At 45.8% G+C, this 15,620-nt stretch overlaps 1 protein-coding gene across 2 annotated transcripts in view; it reads left to right on the top strand.

Moving 5' to 3' along the window:
• Positions 1-15,620, top strand: part of gabrb1 (gamma-aminobutyric acid type A receptor subunit beta1) — a 65,800-nt gene that overhangs the window by 44,916 nt on the left and 5,264 nt on the right. For both annotated transcript variants that reach the window (XM_071471166.1, XM_071471167.1), the window contains 4 exons: positions 1,865-1,947; positions 7,140-7,283; positions 11,705-11,857; positions 15,189-15,442. In XM_071471166.1, the coding sequence (XP_071327267.1) occupies positions 1,865-1,947; positions 7,140-7,283; positions 11,705-11,857; positions 15,189-15,442 (634 nt within the window). The remainder of the gene's footprint in view (positions 1-1,864; positions 1,948-7,139; positions 7,284-11,704; positions 11,858-15,188; positions 15,443-15,620) is intronic.

Genomic DNA, 15,620 nt, shown 5'->3' with positions numbered 1-15,620 from the left:
ACTGTGCAGCATGGCTGGTGTTGTTTTCACCTTGTGAGTCTGTGCGTGTCATTGTAGTACAATGTGGTTCTGGAGATACATACTGTAGCTAGAACTACTACAGAGGTGGTTTTAGGAATTTAGAAGGTGTTTATATGTCTGTCTGTCTGTCTCTGTCTGTCTCTCTCCATCTGTCTCTCTCTCTGTCTGTTTCTCTCTGTCTCTCTTTCTCTCTGTCTGTCCGTCTGCCTGCCTGTCTGTGGACAGATGCTGTCGCCATTATAGCATCACGACCTGCAATATACAGTTGAACCTGTGCAAGTGTGTATCTGGTGTGATCCCGTCATCAGATGGTCTCTGTCCTCACTCTGTGCTCCTGCTCTATTATTCATCAGGTGCTTCCTAATATGTCGAGTGTGTCCAGGACAGGACGGACAGTCCCAGAATATTCACCACGAATGTGATGAATATTCATGTGTTGAGGGGCTTTTTACATCCTCACACTGTAGCAGCTGAGTGTGTGAGATGTGTCTGTGTAAGAAGTGTGTGTACCTCCACAGAAACTAGAAATTGTTATCTAACTGAACAAATCAAAGGTCTTTAGGATAAAGGTCTTACTGTGAGAGGAGTTGTCGTAGACTTAACAAGACCAGGTCAAAAACTAGTTCCTGTCTGGACCGTGTCTGGTCAATGAGTGAAATTGAGGACATAGTTGAAAACAGTTGTGGAACCACTGTAGACAACTAGCTATAATGGACAGAAGCTAAATCTACTGTTTAAGATGCTAAATGTCACTAGATGATGTAGTATGCAAATTTGCATATTCATGACATATTTTGTATTATTCAGTCTTGTATCAGCTGGTTTCAGTTGAGTGGTCTAGTGTCAGCTGGTTTCAGTCTAGTATCAGCTAGTTTCAGTCTAGTATCAGTTGATTTCAGTCTAGTGGTCTAGTGTCAGCTGGGTTCAGTCCAGTATCAGCTGGGTTCAGTCTAGTATCAGCTGGTTTCAGTCTAGTGGTCTAGTGTCAGCTGGTTTCAGTCTATTATCAGCTGGTTTCAGTGGAGTATCAGCTGGGTTCAGTTTAGTATGACCTGGTTTCAGCTCTAGTGTCAGCTGGTTTCAGTCTAGTTTCAGCTGGTTTCAGTCTAGTATCAGTTGGTTTCAGTCTAGTGGTTTGGTGTGAGCTGGGTTCAGTCTAGTATCAGCTGGTTTCAGTCTAGTGGTCTAGTATCAGCTTGTTTCAGTGTAGTATCAGCTGGGTTCAGTTTAGTATGACTCTGTTTCAGCTCTAGTGTCAGCTGGTTTCAGTCTAGTATCAGCTGGGTTCAGTCTAGTATCACCTGGTTTCAGCTCTAGTATTACCTGGTTTCAGTCTAGTGTCAGGTGGTTTCAGTCTAGTATCAGCTGATTTCAGTCTAGTTTCTGCTGGTTTCAGTCTAGTATCAGGTGGTTTCAGACTAGTATCAGCTGGTTTCAGTCTAGTGTCAGCTGACAACCAGCCGAGACCAGGAGACCACAGCCCCAGTCAGAGTAAGGATGGTCAGTGACCCTCCTCAAGTCCAGAGTGACTCCATTATTGATTCTCTGTCTGGATCTTTGAGTCAATTCTTCATAGTTGTAATAAAGATTGAACACGAGGCTCCTCTGAGGATGGGGAGCTGAGGTGACCTCAGCAGTTACGGACAAAACAGCAGAATCAGAGCAGATCAGTCTGACTGAGGCTGTGAGGAGGAGACTCTTCGTGAGGTGAGGTGTTTCCCTCAGCACTGAGCTGATGTGTTGTGGTGTATGTGAATGAGGAGTTGTAGCCGTGGAGTGTGATAATGAGTGTCTATGAGTTTATTTTCTTCTTCACACATCAATCTAAACCTTCTTCTTCCAGGATCACCACGACAGCTGCCTGCATGATGGACCTGCGCAGATACCCTCTGGATGAGCAGAACTGCACCCTGGAGATAGAAAGCTGTAAGTGTCGCTGAGGCTGTGTTTTTGTGTTTCTGTGTGTGTCTGTGTATTTGAACAGTCAAAGCAGAGGAGTTCTGGTCCAGACCCTCACGCCAAGGACACACAGGATGCATTTTGACCTCTGGTCCAGGTTTTGTTCTGACTGAAGAGTATGAAACAGGAGGATACATGTTTGACATAGGACTAACCCTAACCCTGCACTCATACGTTACCATGGTGAGCATATGTCAACTCGTGTAGTGGTGTGGCAAATCACAGCCAATCACAGCGGATTACAGTCGATCACAGCTGATCACATAGGATCACAGCGGATCACAGCTCCCCTTTACAGTAATCATGCTGTGTATTCAACATCTGGATTCCCACCTGTCAGGTGGAGGATGATCTAAAGGAGAAATGATCCCTAACAGATTTAAACTCTGAAATAAAGACAGTTTCCTTCAGTGTGGTCAGAAAAAGTTTCTGACCTTTAATTTACACTTAAAAAAAGGGAGTAAAACAAAACTGTTTATATCTCTGTTCAGTGCACATCCTCTGCTCTGCCAGCTTTGTTTCTGTGTCTGACCACAGACACTGACTGTCCTCTGTTTACTGTGGCAGCAGGTTCACACCACATTGTTGAACCTCCACCCAGCTTTTAATGGTTTCACTGCTCTGAGGTCACGATTTACTTCACACTAACTGATGCTAACAGCAGACTGGACCTCAGAGCTTCAGCTGAGGTTCTGGTCACAGGTGTGATGCAGACCCTCGGAGCCTCCAGTGCAGACACACTGAGGACGGACAGACAGACAGATTCACACTGAGAAACACTGACATGAGCAGTTTATTGAAGCTGCCTCTGTTTCAGAAAGACAGCATTAATGATGGAGCTGTGTTCAGAGTTTCTAAATCTTCTTCTCACATGAAGTGAATGAACACAAACAGTAAATCATAATGAGGCCTCTTCAAAATGAGAAGCAGCTAATTCCCTTAAATCCAGCTGCCTGTAAATAAGACGGAGAATCTAAGGAGAGATGAGCTGCTCTAATTAAACAGCTCTAATTAGTGAAGGGACAGTGGAGCCTCACAGCCCAGTCCAGTTCATCCTGTGGGGAGGAGTAAAACCAGAGGTCGACTTCCTGCTCATGATTTAACAATTTAACAATGATTTCACTATTGTAATCATTATTTGATTCAGGTCAAATTGATAAAACTATAATTTGTTTGAAGACAGAAGTTTTTGGTCAAATGGTTCAGTCCTCATTAAAGGTCCATATTTTAACTTCTGTGTTTTATCTGAAGTCTTGATATCCATCAGAATATATATTAGTGGTTTTGAGAACCAAAAACCATCTCAGTGTAGTTCTACATCTCCTGTCTCAGGCTGCTCTCTGGAGCTCTAGTAACAACAAGTCAGTGAGCCAATCAGAAGTGAGACTCTGAGTAACAACAGGTCAGTGAGCCAATCAGAAGAGAAGAGTGTGTTCATGTCCAGTATATTCTGGAGCTGAGTGCAGAGAGAACGTTCTGTTTCTTCCTTTGTTTAAATAAAGATTATTACATTCAAGACAAACTTCAGCCTAAGCAGGAGCTCACTAAGTGAACTGGCCTCAGACGAGGCTACAAACCTGGACCAACAAGCCTTATATAGTGAACCAGACAGGTGAGGCAGGTCGTTCACCTGATCAGTAAGAGCAGACCACTGGTCTTTAGCCCCTGCCACCAGGATTCCTGCCCATTGGCACAAATGCCCAGGGCATTCAGGATTAAGCAGGATCATATCCCTCTCAGTTGACCACATACTGGACATGAGGCCCAACCCACCAAGAATCCAGGATCCCCCACACAAAGGTCTGGATGATCATCCATAAAACTAGGAGGTGGTGGTGCATCAGACAGGTGACCTGCACAGAACCAGAGGATACAGGACCTACTTAAGCCAGGACCTGAAGAAGACATTAGAACCTTTATCAACTTTATCATGTGGTGAACAAAGGCAAAGGGTCTACACCAGTGACTGGTACAGATCTGGACCCAGGGCAGGGCTGCTGCAGCATGCCTCAGTGAACGGGATCCTTCAATCCTGGCCCCTCGTCTTCGTATCAGATGGGCATCAGGTTGATTTTGGTGCATGGTAACACCACAGAGATGCTCCAAAGCTGAGTACTACAAAGATGAGAACGGTCTTAACTGTGATGTCATTACGGTCAGGGGTCATGGTCTCTGCACTGTCTGTCTTACCCACAAAGAAGAACCAGGCATCTGCAGTTGACATGATGAATGGCAGGTGAACGGCTACAGCTTCTTTAACATAAGTCCATGGAGCAGAGTGAGCAGAGGCTCAAGAGTGAGGACGTGGTCACATGACCTGTTCTGAACACAGGTCCTGGTCATGTGATGGAAACAGGACAGGTCAGCTGTTCCTGTCTGTGCCAACCCCAGAACACATTCATGAAGCCACACACATTCTCTGACCTCTGACCCCTGAGGTTTGCTCTTCCACTCATGCCACCTGGGTATTGAACACTCAGTCAACGCCCAAATGTTTCATCAGAATCAGAATCAGAATCAGTTTTATTGCCAAGTATGTTTCCACATACAAGGAATTTGTGCTGGTGATCGGTGCAATTGGGGATCAGGGGGATCAGCAACAGTGGGGCTCTCTAGCCTTGTTGATAAGGCTGATAGCAGACGGGAAGAAGCTGTTTTTGTGGCGAGAGGTTTTGGTCCTGAAGGACTGCAGCCTCCTGCCAGAGGGGAGTGTCTCAAAGAGTTTGTGTCCAGGGTGGGAGGAGTCAGCTACAATCTTCCCTGCACGCCTCAGGGTCCTTGAGGCGTACAGGTCCTGGAGAGATGGAAGATTGCAGCCAATCACCTTCTCAGCAGAGTGGATGATACGCTGCAGTCTGTTATTGTCCTTCTCTGTGGCAGCAGCGTACCAGATGGTGATGGAGGAGGTGAGGATGGACTCAATGATGGAGGTGTAGAAGTTCACCATCATAGTCCTTGGCAGGTTGAACTTCTTCAGCTGCCTCAAATAATACATCCGCTACTGAGCTTTTTTGATGAGGGAGCTGATGTTCAGCTGGGCTGGGTTTTTCCTGAAGTCCACTATCATCTCCACTGTCTTCAGAGCATTAAGCTCTAGGTTGTTCTGCCTGCACCAGGTCACCAGACGGTCAGTCTCCCACCTGTAGGCAGACTCATCGCCATCAGAGATGAGTCCAATGAGAGTGGTGTCAGATGAGTCCGATGAGAGTGGTGTCGTCTGCAAACTTCAGGAGCTTGACAGACTGATGGCTGGAGGTGCAGGTGTTGGTGTACAGGGAGAAGAGCAGAGGAGAAAGAACGCAGCCTTGCGGGGATCCAGTGCTGATGGTCTGGGAGTCAGACACGTGCTTTCCTAGCTTCACGTGCTGCCTCCTGTCAGATAGGAGTCAGGCACTCTCAGCTGGGAGAGCTTGTCCTGCAGCAGAGCTGGGATGATGGTGTTTAAGGCAGAGCTGAAGTCCACAAACAGGATCCTGGCATAGGTCCCTGAGGAGTCCAGGTGCTGGAGGATGAAGTGGAGAGCCATGTTGACGGCATTGTCTACAGACCTGTTGGCTCTGTAGGCGAACTGCAGGGGGTCCAGGAGTGGGTCAGTGATGGATTTGAGGTGGGACAGGACAAGGCGCTCAAATGATTTCATGACCACAGAGGTCAGGGCAATGGGTCTGTAGTCATTTAGTCCTGTGGGCCTTGGTTTTTTAGGGACAAGGATGATGGTGGAGGATTTGAAGCAGGCTGGCACGTGACAGGTCTCCAGTGAGGTGTTGAAGATGTCCGTGAACACCGGAGACAGCTGATCAGCACAGTGCTTCAGGGATGATGGAGACCGGCTTCCTCCTTTTGCCTCCTGAGTTGACTGAGCTTAGCTGTGAACCAGGGTTTGTCATTGTTATAACTCATCCTGGTACGTGATGGGATACAGCAGTCCTCACAGAAGCTGATGTATGACGTCACAGCCTCTGTGAACTCATCCAGACTGTTGGAAGCAGTCCTGAACACTTCCTAGTTAGTGCAGTCCGAACATGCCCGCAGATCCTCTATGGCTTCACTGCTCCACTGCTTCGATGTCCTCACAATAGGTTTACACAGTTTTAGTTTCTGCCTGTATGTGGGAATCAGGTGGACCATGACATGGTCAGAGTGGCCCAGTGCAGCCCGGGGGACGGCGTGATAAGCACCACTGATTGTGGGGTAACAGTGGTCCAGAGTGTTCCCCTCTCTGGTCGGGCAATTAACAAACTGTCTGTATTTGGGCAGGTCGTGGTTGAGGTTACCTTTGTTAAAGTCACCAAGGACAATAACTACGGAGTCCGGGTTGGTCTGCTCCACACGCAGTATCTGGTCGGCGAGCGCCCACTGTGCCTCCTGCACGTTGGCCTGTGGTGGGATGTAAACACCGACCAGAATGAATGAAGTGAACTCACAGGGGGAGTAGAAGGGCCTGCAGTTTATGATGAAAGTTTCCAGGTCAGGAGAACAGTGCTGCAGGATCACTGTCACGTCTTTGCACCAGCCACTGTTTGCATAAAAACAGATTCCTCCACCTTTCGTTTTGCCGGACAGCTCTGTGTCGCGATCCGCTCTGAAGAGCTGGAAGCCGGCCAGCTCCAGCGCAGAGTCCGGAATCGATCCACACAGCCATGTTTCTGTGAAGCACAGAACAGAAGATGAAGAAAAGCGCACCGGCACGTTTTCCTCTCCTCCGGCGTTTCACTGCGAGAGCAACGGTCAGTGCACCTTTGACCAAAATGTCCAATAATTCCACAGGTGAGTCAAGAAAGGTGGAAAAAATCCTCTGGAGTTGTTTCTCTGATGTTAATGAGCTCTTCTCTGGTGAAAGAGCTCCGGAAACCAAGGCAGAAAACTGGGTTTACAAAGAAAATAAGGCAAAAGAGTGCGCACCAACACACCGAGGCAGCCATCCGCGGCGCCATGGCAACAGAAATTCATTACATCAGTCTGCAGAAGATAGAACAGGTGAACATCTCCTGCTCCTACCTATCAGGTAGAACACACCCTGTCTGTGATCACAGCCTCCTCACCTTTCCAGGAGAGAGGTCCAGGTGTGAAAGTCAGTCTGTGTCACTGTGTTGTGCTTGGAGTGAAATGTGCTGATCCTTGTGTCTCAGTTGTGACCTGTTGTGACCCCTCCTCCTCAGATGGATACACCACTGATGATATCGAGTTCTACTGGCAGGGAGGAAGTAACGGCGGCTCCGTCACTGGGGTAGAGAACATTGAGCTGCCCCAGTTCTCCATCATTGACTACCAGACTCTGTCCAAGAAGGCTGTGTTCGCCACAGGTGAGATTGTTGTCAGAGTATTAAAGGTTCTCTACAAGAGAGAGAGAGATCAGAGGTTGAATGGAGAGAGGGAGGCGTTAGACGTTATGTTACATCGCTCACTCACACTCTGCTGTGATTGGCTGGAGGCTACACACCCACTGTGTGTGTACTGAACACAGCAAATTACCTCCAAAGGCTTATTCCAGGGTGTGTTTCACACACTGCTCTCAGCAGCTGCAGCAGCAGCTGTGCAGACTATAAAAAGCAGAACAGGCTAATTTTAGCCTCACACAGAGCTGCTTGCAGCATTAGCATCCATTTATTTCTCTGCAGTGGACACACAGGACCACTGTGAACGGTGCTGTACAATCATAACAAGACATTTAGGGCTGATACCCATGATAAACAGCTATGTACCAACATAGACATACGCCCTCTCGTAGTAGACCCACTATCCCAGGTCCAACACTGGAACCCACACCCTCTGTCACAGGGCTGTAGATGGGCTTCTAGTGACCAGACTCCCAGCACCAGCCCAGCATCACTGTCCATGCTACACTGAGCGGTAAGAGATGAGATGAGATGAGAGACTGATATGAAGAGACTGTGAATAAATCTATGAAGTGGTGAGGTTACATCACATACTATAAATAAAGATGGGCGGAGCATCTGTGACATCACCCCCAGGTTTCTGAAGCTCAGAGTGAGCTGCTCCACCGACGCCATTTTGGCAGTGCCTATCTCCGCCCCTAACTCCCAGATAATCCAAATATGGGCAAAGAGGTGGGGCATGTGAGACTTTGGTGCATGAGGGTTTGTGTCAAACATACACTCACCTGCCTGTCACTCAAAGAGCCCACGCCATCAATTCTCCATAACTTTAGTCCTTAATAAAATGTAAACAGGTGAGTTATGTAAAATTCAGCCCATACAGTTGTCATGAAGGAGAAAATTCTAACATGGGAGTCTATGGGGACTGACTTACTGTTGGAGCTAGACTCTAGTGGAACTGCAGCTTTTAGCTTTTCACTGTTGATGCTTCACGTTTCAGACCTGGAGGGTGAGACTCAGTTTTACACAAAGACAAAAGTAGAGCTGCTGTGGACACGTTTGAACAGAGACAAAACTCAGCGCTCAAAGTTCCCACACTGTAACCATAAAGTTACAAGTACAAATTTTTACATCTGAATCTGACAGTCCAGTCAGAGGGCAGGTGAGTTTGGATACAGATCTTTTCTACACATGTACAAACTTCAGTTTCTCCTGCAGGTTAATTTGACAGGTTTCTGTGTGAGCCCAGTCTGAGCCAATATGATTCTAAACCATTAAAACAAATACCAGGTCAAGCAGCTTGGGAGCTTGTTTGTCAAAGTTAAAATACTTAAGACATCACAATGATGTGAAAGTCCTGAAAAAAAACATATCCTGCCGCTGGTTCCAGGAGCATCAGCAAGTATTTTGGTGACTTTAAATCCAACACTGGTAAAAAAAATTAAATGTTGTGCATCAGTAGAAACTACAGAAGATGATGAATATCACTGTGGACTGATACAAACACTGTCTGAAACACTGGATATCTACCATCAGTCTAACAGTTATAACAGTTCAGCTCTAATGGTTTTTACTGCATGAACACTTTTAGTGAAGAAGAAGAAGAAGAAGAAGAAGGCTCCAGCAGCATTGCTGATATGATGATGTTGTAACCTAATACATTAGAGATCAGATGTCTGTCTGCTATAATCAAATCTGCAGGGGCAGGCAGGATGGAGACAGCACAGAGTTAAATATTATCACACTCTGTGTCGAGCAGAAGAAAGAGGGACAAACTCATTACATGTTAGTGAAGACTAAAGTTTGAATGTGTAAAACCTGCACCACACAGTTCAGCACCAGAACCAACCCTTTTCACGTGTTCACCTTTAAACCAAACCAGGACCCATCCTGATCTGTGACCAGGCTCAGAGGAGCAAAGAATAAACTGATAATAACAGGTAGTGGTAGCTGCAAACAGCTGGGGGGAGGCAGACTCCAGATCTCATGTTCACCTGTTTCCAGCTGCTCAGATCATCTCTTTAGCAGTGGTGCACAGCTGTGGATGAATTCATTATTAATTTAAATCTTCTGCTGCTACACGTGTCCGTTTAACGACAGACAAGGTGCTGAAGAAGCTGTTTTTACTTTATTAGCAAGTTGGATCAATATATTCTGAATTACTTTTGACTCATTAGTTTTAGAAATATTAATGATACACATTAAGGCCTGTTTTGTTGGCTTTTAATAGAAACACAGTATTTTGTGTGGTTGAATACATTAACACACAATAAGAACACAGTTACACAATGTGAAGAACTTCACACCTGCGCAGGTAAGAAGCAGATGTCTGTTTTAATGGACTTTAAAGGACCAGAGTCAGCTCAGGAGAACTGACTGTAATAATCACTGAAACAACAGCAACAACAACAACAAAGGTGTTAAATAAAGTTTGCTAAGAGATATTCTTAAAAATCCAAAGTCAGGATTCAAAGTAGATATTTAATGTTATTTAATAATAATCATCATCATCATCATCATCATCATCATCATCATCATCATCATCATGAAGACTGACACAGACTGTTCATCACATTTCATGTTTGTGTGGTTTTACATTATGACTCACACTGATTGTGGCACACCTCACTGACTCTCTGTAGCTCCTCAGGTCTTCAGGTCCTGGATCCAGATGTTGAAACTTTTCCCTGAGACTCTGCTCCATGTTGACATGACTGCATCACACTCATGCTGCAGGTCTCCTGTTCTACCACATCCCAAAGGGGGTCTACTGGATCCAGGTCTGAGACTAAACTGGACTCACCGTCATGTTGATGAAACCAGTTTGTGACATGGAGCATTATCCTGCAGGAAGTAGCCGTTAGAAGATGGTGAACTGTAGCCATAAAGGGTGAACATGGTCAGCAACAACACTCAGACAGACTGAGACATTCAGACCAGGACTGATTGGTGTTAAGGCCCAAAGTGAGTCCAGAAAACACCCCCACACCATCACACCACCACCACCACCACCTGGACAGGTTGGTCCATGGATCCAGACTCTGACCCTACCATCTGCTGCCTCAGCAGATCCAGATCCATCAGACCAGGCCTTCAGTTGTCCAGTGTTGGCAAAGAGTGGTTATCTGAGTGACCGGAGACTTTCTGTCAGCTCCAACCAGTCTGTCCATTCTCCTCTGACCTCTGACCTCTGTCATCAGCACAGGGCTGCTGCTCACTGATGCTTCTGTTTTGGGCTCCATTCTGAGGAAAACCTCTAGAGACAGTTGAGAGTGAAAATCCAGGAGCTCAGCAGCTTCAGAAACACTCAGACCAGAGTCTGACACCAACAACATGTCACAGTCAGAGTCACTGAGACTCTGAGGTTTGATGTCAACATCAACTGAAGCTCCTCACCTGGATCTGCAGGAGGTTACACACTGCTGACATGTGATTGGCTGACTGGATAATGAGCATGTTCCTAATTAAGTGCTCAGTGAGTGAACATCCATCACCAGTGACTAGTTTCAAACTATCAAGTTACTAAATGTCTGACCTTGTAAATCCTAACATATCAGTTGGGTACTAAGCAACCTCTGTACTGCATACAATCAGAAAGCATCAACAGTGTAAACAAGGAAGTCAACTGCAACATTATGTTTCATTTGGCTACTGGTAGTTACTAGTTTTAGATAATTAGTTAGAACCAAGCTAACTAGTCAGAACTAGTTTGTGTTCAACCCACTTTAATTTAGTCATGTGTACATTCAGAGTGGTTAACTCTAACATTATAATCAGGTCAGTGGTGATAACCAGGTCAGGTGATCCACTTCACGTTGGTCTAAACCTTCTGCTGACACATTCACAAAGCAAACCAGATCACACCAACCAGTGACCACAGTAAACACACAGTACCTGTCAGGGATGACTGATGACTGCACAGATGGGTGAGCAGGCAAGTGAGCAGCCAGGTGAGCAGCCAGGTGAGCAGGTAGGTGAGCAGGTAGGTGAGCTGACAGGTGAGCAGGTAAGTGAGTAGACAGGTGAGTAGGTAAATGAGCTGACAGGTGAGCTGACAGGTGAACAGGTAAGTGAGCAGACAGGAGAGCAGACAGATACAGATACAGAAGACACACACAGATGTTGAGGAAACTCCAGGGACAGTGGATCTGAGCAGGACGTGACCTGGTACATGTGATGCTGATTGGTGAATCAGGGTCAGGTTGGGAGAGCTCAGGTGACTGATGATGAGTGGAAAAAGGGGTGTGGATGGACAGGGTAGTGAGGTGAATGGGAACAGGGAGGAAAGACTGGGTACATCAGATCTGAGGAGCAAACGAAGACGGGGCAAGGGGCCCAGAGGAACAGATGAGGAGCCGGGCTCATGTTGTCCTGTTTGTCCCTCACAGGCTCATATCCTCGTCTGTCCCTGAGCTTCAAGCTGAAGAGGAACATCGGCTACTTCATCCTGCAGACCTATATGCCCTCCATCCTGATCACCATCCTGTCGTGGGTCTCCTTCTGGATCAACTATGATGCCTCAGCTGCCAGAGTCGCCCTAGGTCGGTGTGTGTGTGTGTGTGTGTGTATTAAGTCAAACCGATATAAGCTTCACTGTGATATATAGACACAGCTGCAGCCTGTCTTCTAACTTATACTGTACGTTCTATAACATAAACCCCTCTGTGTTTCAGAGCCGCAAGTTTGATCCCCACCTCTCTCCTCCTCACACATGGAGACTCTGATTAACTTTGTCTCCATAGTTTTCAGTCAGTTCAATCTGGGATCAGCTTGATCGATGAAGCAGTATTCTCTGTTCTTTTACTGTCAACAGATCATGTGACACAATCCAACAGTGAGCGTCCTACTGACAAGTTGTTGTGTGTGCGATTGTGTGTGAATCCAGAGCCTGATATCATATGTCATAGAAACTAAGCAACATCAGTGAACCATGAGCCAACACACTCCTTCATCGCCATGACAACATACAGTGTAGTTTATTTAGAATGCACACACACGGTCCTGCTGCCTCAAAGACTGGATTAGTGGGTAATGACTGAGTAACACACTCTGTCTGTCTGAATGAGCGCTGTGTCATTTTGTGTCAGTGAACATGTGATGGCAGGAAACAGGATACAGGTTTAATCAGAAAACAGCTGGTCCAGGTGTTTGGACTCAGGTCATACCTGACTGGATTATAGCCTTTAGAGATCTAAAGTCATGTTAGTTGTGATAGGGGATGATGAGCTAAATGCTACCATCAGCTTACTATAACACACTCACACTGACAATTTGAACATGCTAATGTTTTAACAGTCAAACAGCCCTTTGGTGTTGTGAGGTCAAAAAACTAAAAAAAAAGCAAAAAATGTTGTACTTTCCTTCCACTCAACAACATTTTTAATGTTTAATTTTACAGTTGTTTTACCAGTGAAAGCAGCAGATGTATGGCTCCATCAGTCGCTGCATCAGTGGACTGGAGACATTGTCAGGTCACAAAACGGTTATGTTTGGGTTCAATGCCTGAAGCATCCTCCACCCCATGCAGTATCCCATACTCAAACACATACAGACACCTTTCTAGTATAATGCACTCATCTCCACAGGAGCATGAATTCCTCCAGGTGCAGTCCTGGCCTGTAAACACCCCCACCTTGTCTGGACACCCGTTTTCAAACACCCTCAGGGCAGAATCTACCAACCAAGGCTGCTACAGTTTATTTCAACTTTTTCTTTTTCTATACTCAGACAGTAGTATATTTCCACTTCAAAACAAAACACGTTTTATGTTTACTTTAAACATAAAACATTTTATTTGAAAAGCTATTAAACATTTAATACAACAGATTCAATTCAATTCAATTCAATTTTATTTGTATAGTACCAAATCATAATATACATTATCTCAAGGCACTTTACAGGGTCAGGTCAAGACCTTACTTTGTTACAGAGAAAAACCCAACAGTTCCCACAAAGAGCAAGCGCTTGGCGACAGGGGGGAGGAAAAACTCCCTTTTAACAGGAAGAAACCTCCAACAGAACCGGGCTCAGGGTGGGCAGCCGTCTGCCTCGACCGGTTGGGTTTAGGGGAAGATAGAAAGAGGGGGAGGGGGAGGAGAGGGGAGAGAAGAGAGAGAGAGAGAGACCAGGAACAGCTGTGTAGGTAATGGTGTTATCAATAATAATGACAGGTAACAGTGGTTAATAGTAATGATGAGTAGTGGTGGATCTGGATCCTGCTGCTCCAGAGGCAGAGAGACCTGCAGAATGAGGACAGAGAGAGGGAGAGAGAGGAGAAGCACAAACTACGGGAGAGAAAAAATACAAAGTTAATGGCATAAAGTAATCGAGAGAGAGAGAGAGAGAGAGAGAGAGAGGAATCCCCCAGCAGTCTAGCTCTATAGCAGCATAGCTAAGGGATGGGTCAGGACATACCCGAGCCAGCCCTAACTATAAGCTTTACCAAACAGGACAGTTTTAATCCTGATCTTAAAGGTAGAGAGGGGGTCTGCCTCCTGAACCCACACTGGGAGCTGGTTCCACAGGAGAGGAGCCTGATAGCTGAAGGCTCTGCCCCCCATTCTGCTCTTACAAACTCAGATTCGTTGTAGCATCTTCTGGGGAAGTTCCAGTCAGAGGAAAACCAGCAAAACCCTACAGATGTTATGATACCTCAAACCAGGGCGCATATATATGGCTAGGATCACCACAACGCACCTGTTAATTTTCAATGTCATGTTATTTAAAATAATACAACAAATGTAAATGGTATGGACAAAAATACTGGGGACCTTAACCTGATATGTAGTAACACATCCTTTTGAGACGACCACTGTCATCATCTGTGGTGACAGGAACATGACACTGCTGGGAGATGGTCTTTACCTCAACCATGTTTGCTTCCTCATCTCCTCCTTCCTCTCCTCTTTTCTTTCTCTTATTCATATGTGGTGAACAAAATGATAACAAACAGCACCATGAGTACAGGCTCAAATTAGGGTCAAAAAGATTTTGATGGATGATGCAGTGCTACAGGCGGCTGAAAACTGGGCTGATATAAATCATGTGACTGGTTGGTGGAATGGGGAACAGGTAAGCAGGTGGATGGGGAGAGTCAGGTGACTGATAATGACAGGAAAACTGCAGGGGAAGTGAGTGTGGCAGGGTCTGAAATCAGAATCAGAGTCAGAATCAGAATGAGTGGAGAGATAGAGTGGGAGGAAAGAGGAAGGAAGGAATAAGATACAACAAATAAAGGAGGGTAGGGTTTTTCCTGTGGTTCAACCTGGTGGTGGCATTAGAGGAAAAGTCAGGGGCTCACTAAAGTCCTTAGGATGTGGTGGCCTTGGTGTCTGTACCAAATTCATGGTGCAACTCAAAACAAAAATGTTTACCATGAACCTGAGGCTTTAGAAGAAGAGTTAAATGGTTACCAGTTATTAACATTCATCATCTAAGGATCCTGAGTGTATAAACAAAATATCATGGCAATTTACCCAATTAGTGTCAAGATATTTCTGTCTGGACCAAAGGGTGGAATGACCACCCCAGTACACATGTCCCCAGAGCCAGGCTGAGAGTAAGGACATGTTAGAGACTATATTGGTGATTTGGATCTTTTGGAAAGCACAAAGTTTCAGGCTAGTAGAGCCACTGTTGTCAGCGGTCACTAGTTTAAGTAACCACTAAGTCAAAATGAAATGATCATCAGTCCTTTAACATACATGTGATGCAGTGGGGTCCAAAAGTCTGAGACCACTCAGTTCATGGTTGTTTTGTTATTAGAGCTAATACAAGCCTAATGCTCTGCAGCTCTGATTGTCCCTCATTCTGCAGTGTTGCTGGAAGGCCTCAATCTACCTGTTCTCTCTCACCACCTCTGCTCGTCTGCAGGTATAACCACGGTTCTGACCATGACCACTATTAATACCCACCTGAGGGAAACTCTGCCCAAGATCCCCTATGTCAAGGCCATTGACATTTACCTCATGGGTTGCTTTGTGTTTGTCTTCCTGGCCCTGCTGGAGTATGCCTTCGTCAACTACATCTTCTTTGGTCGCGGTCCTCACCTGCAGAAGAAGGTAGCAGAAAAGGCTGCCAAGTCCAACAACGAGAATAAGAGCAGACTGGAGAGCAACAAAGTGCAGGTGGGAGCAAGGTTTTGTGTAGTTTTCAAACTGTTTTGTTAATGACATCACAGAGCAAGAGCCAACAGCTGGCCTAAGGTACTGTTGGCCCAGTGTTGCATTACTACTTGCTGTGTAAAGCCAGTGTTTTACTTTCCACATCCGTGAGTACGTAAGGCTCCGCTGTAGTGTGCGTGAT

This window comes from Trachinotus anak, unplaced genomic scaffold (assembly GCF_046630095.1).
Source record: "Trachinotus anak isolate AG129_WGS33_773 ecotype Australia unplaced genomic scaffold, CSIRO_AGI_Tana_v1 ptg000033l, whole genome shotgun sequence".
NCBI lineage: Eukaryota > Metazoa > Chordata > Actinopteri > Carangiformes > Carangidae > Trachinotus > Trachinotus anak.
Note: the sequence above shows the minus strand (reverse complement) of the source record. Positions and strands in the feature narration are given on the sequence as shown.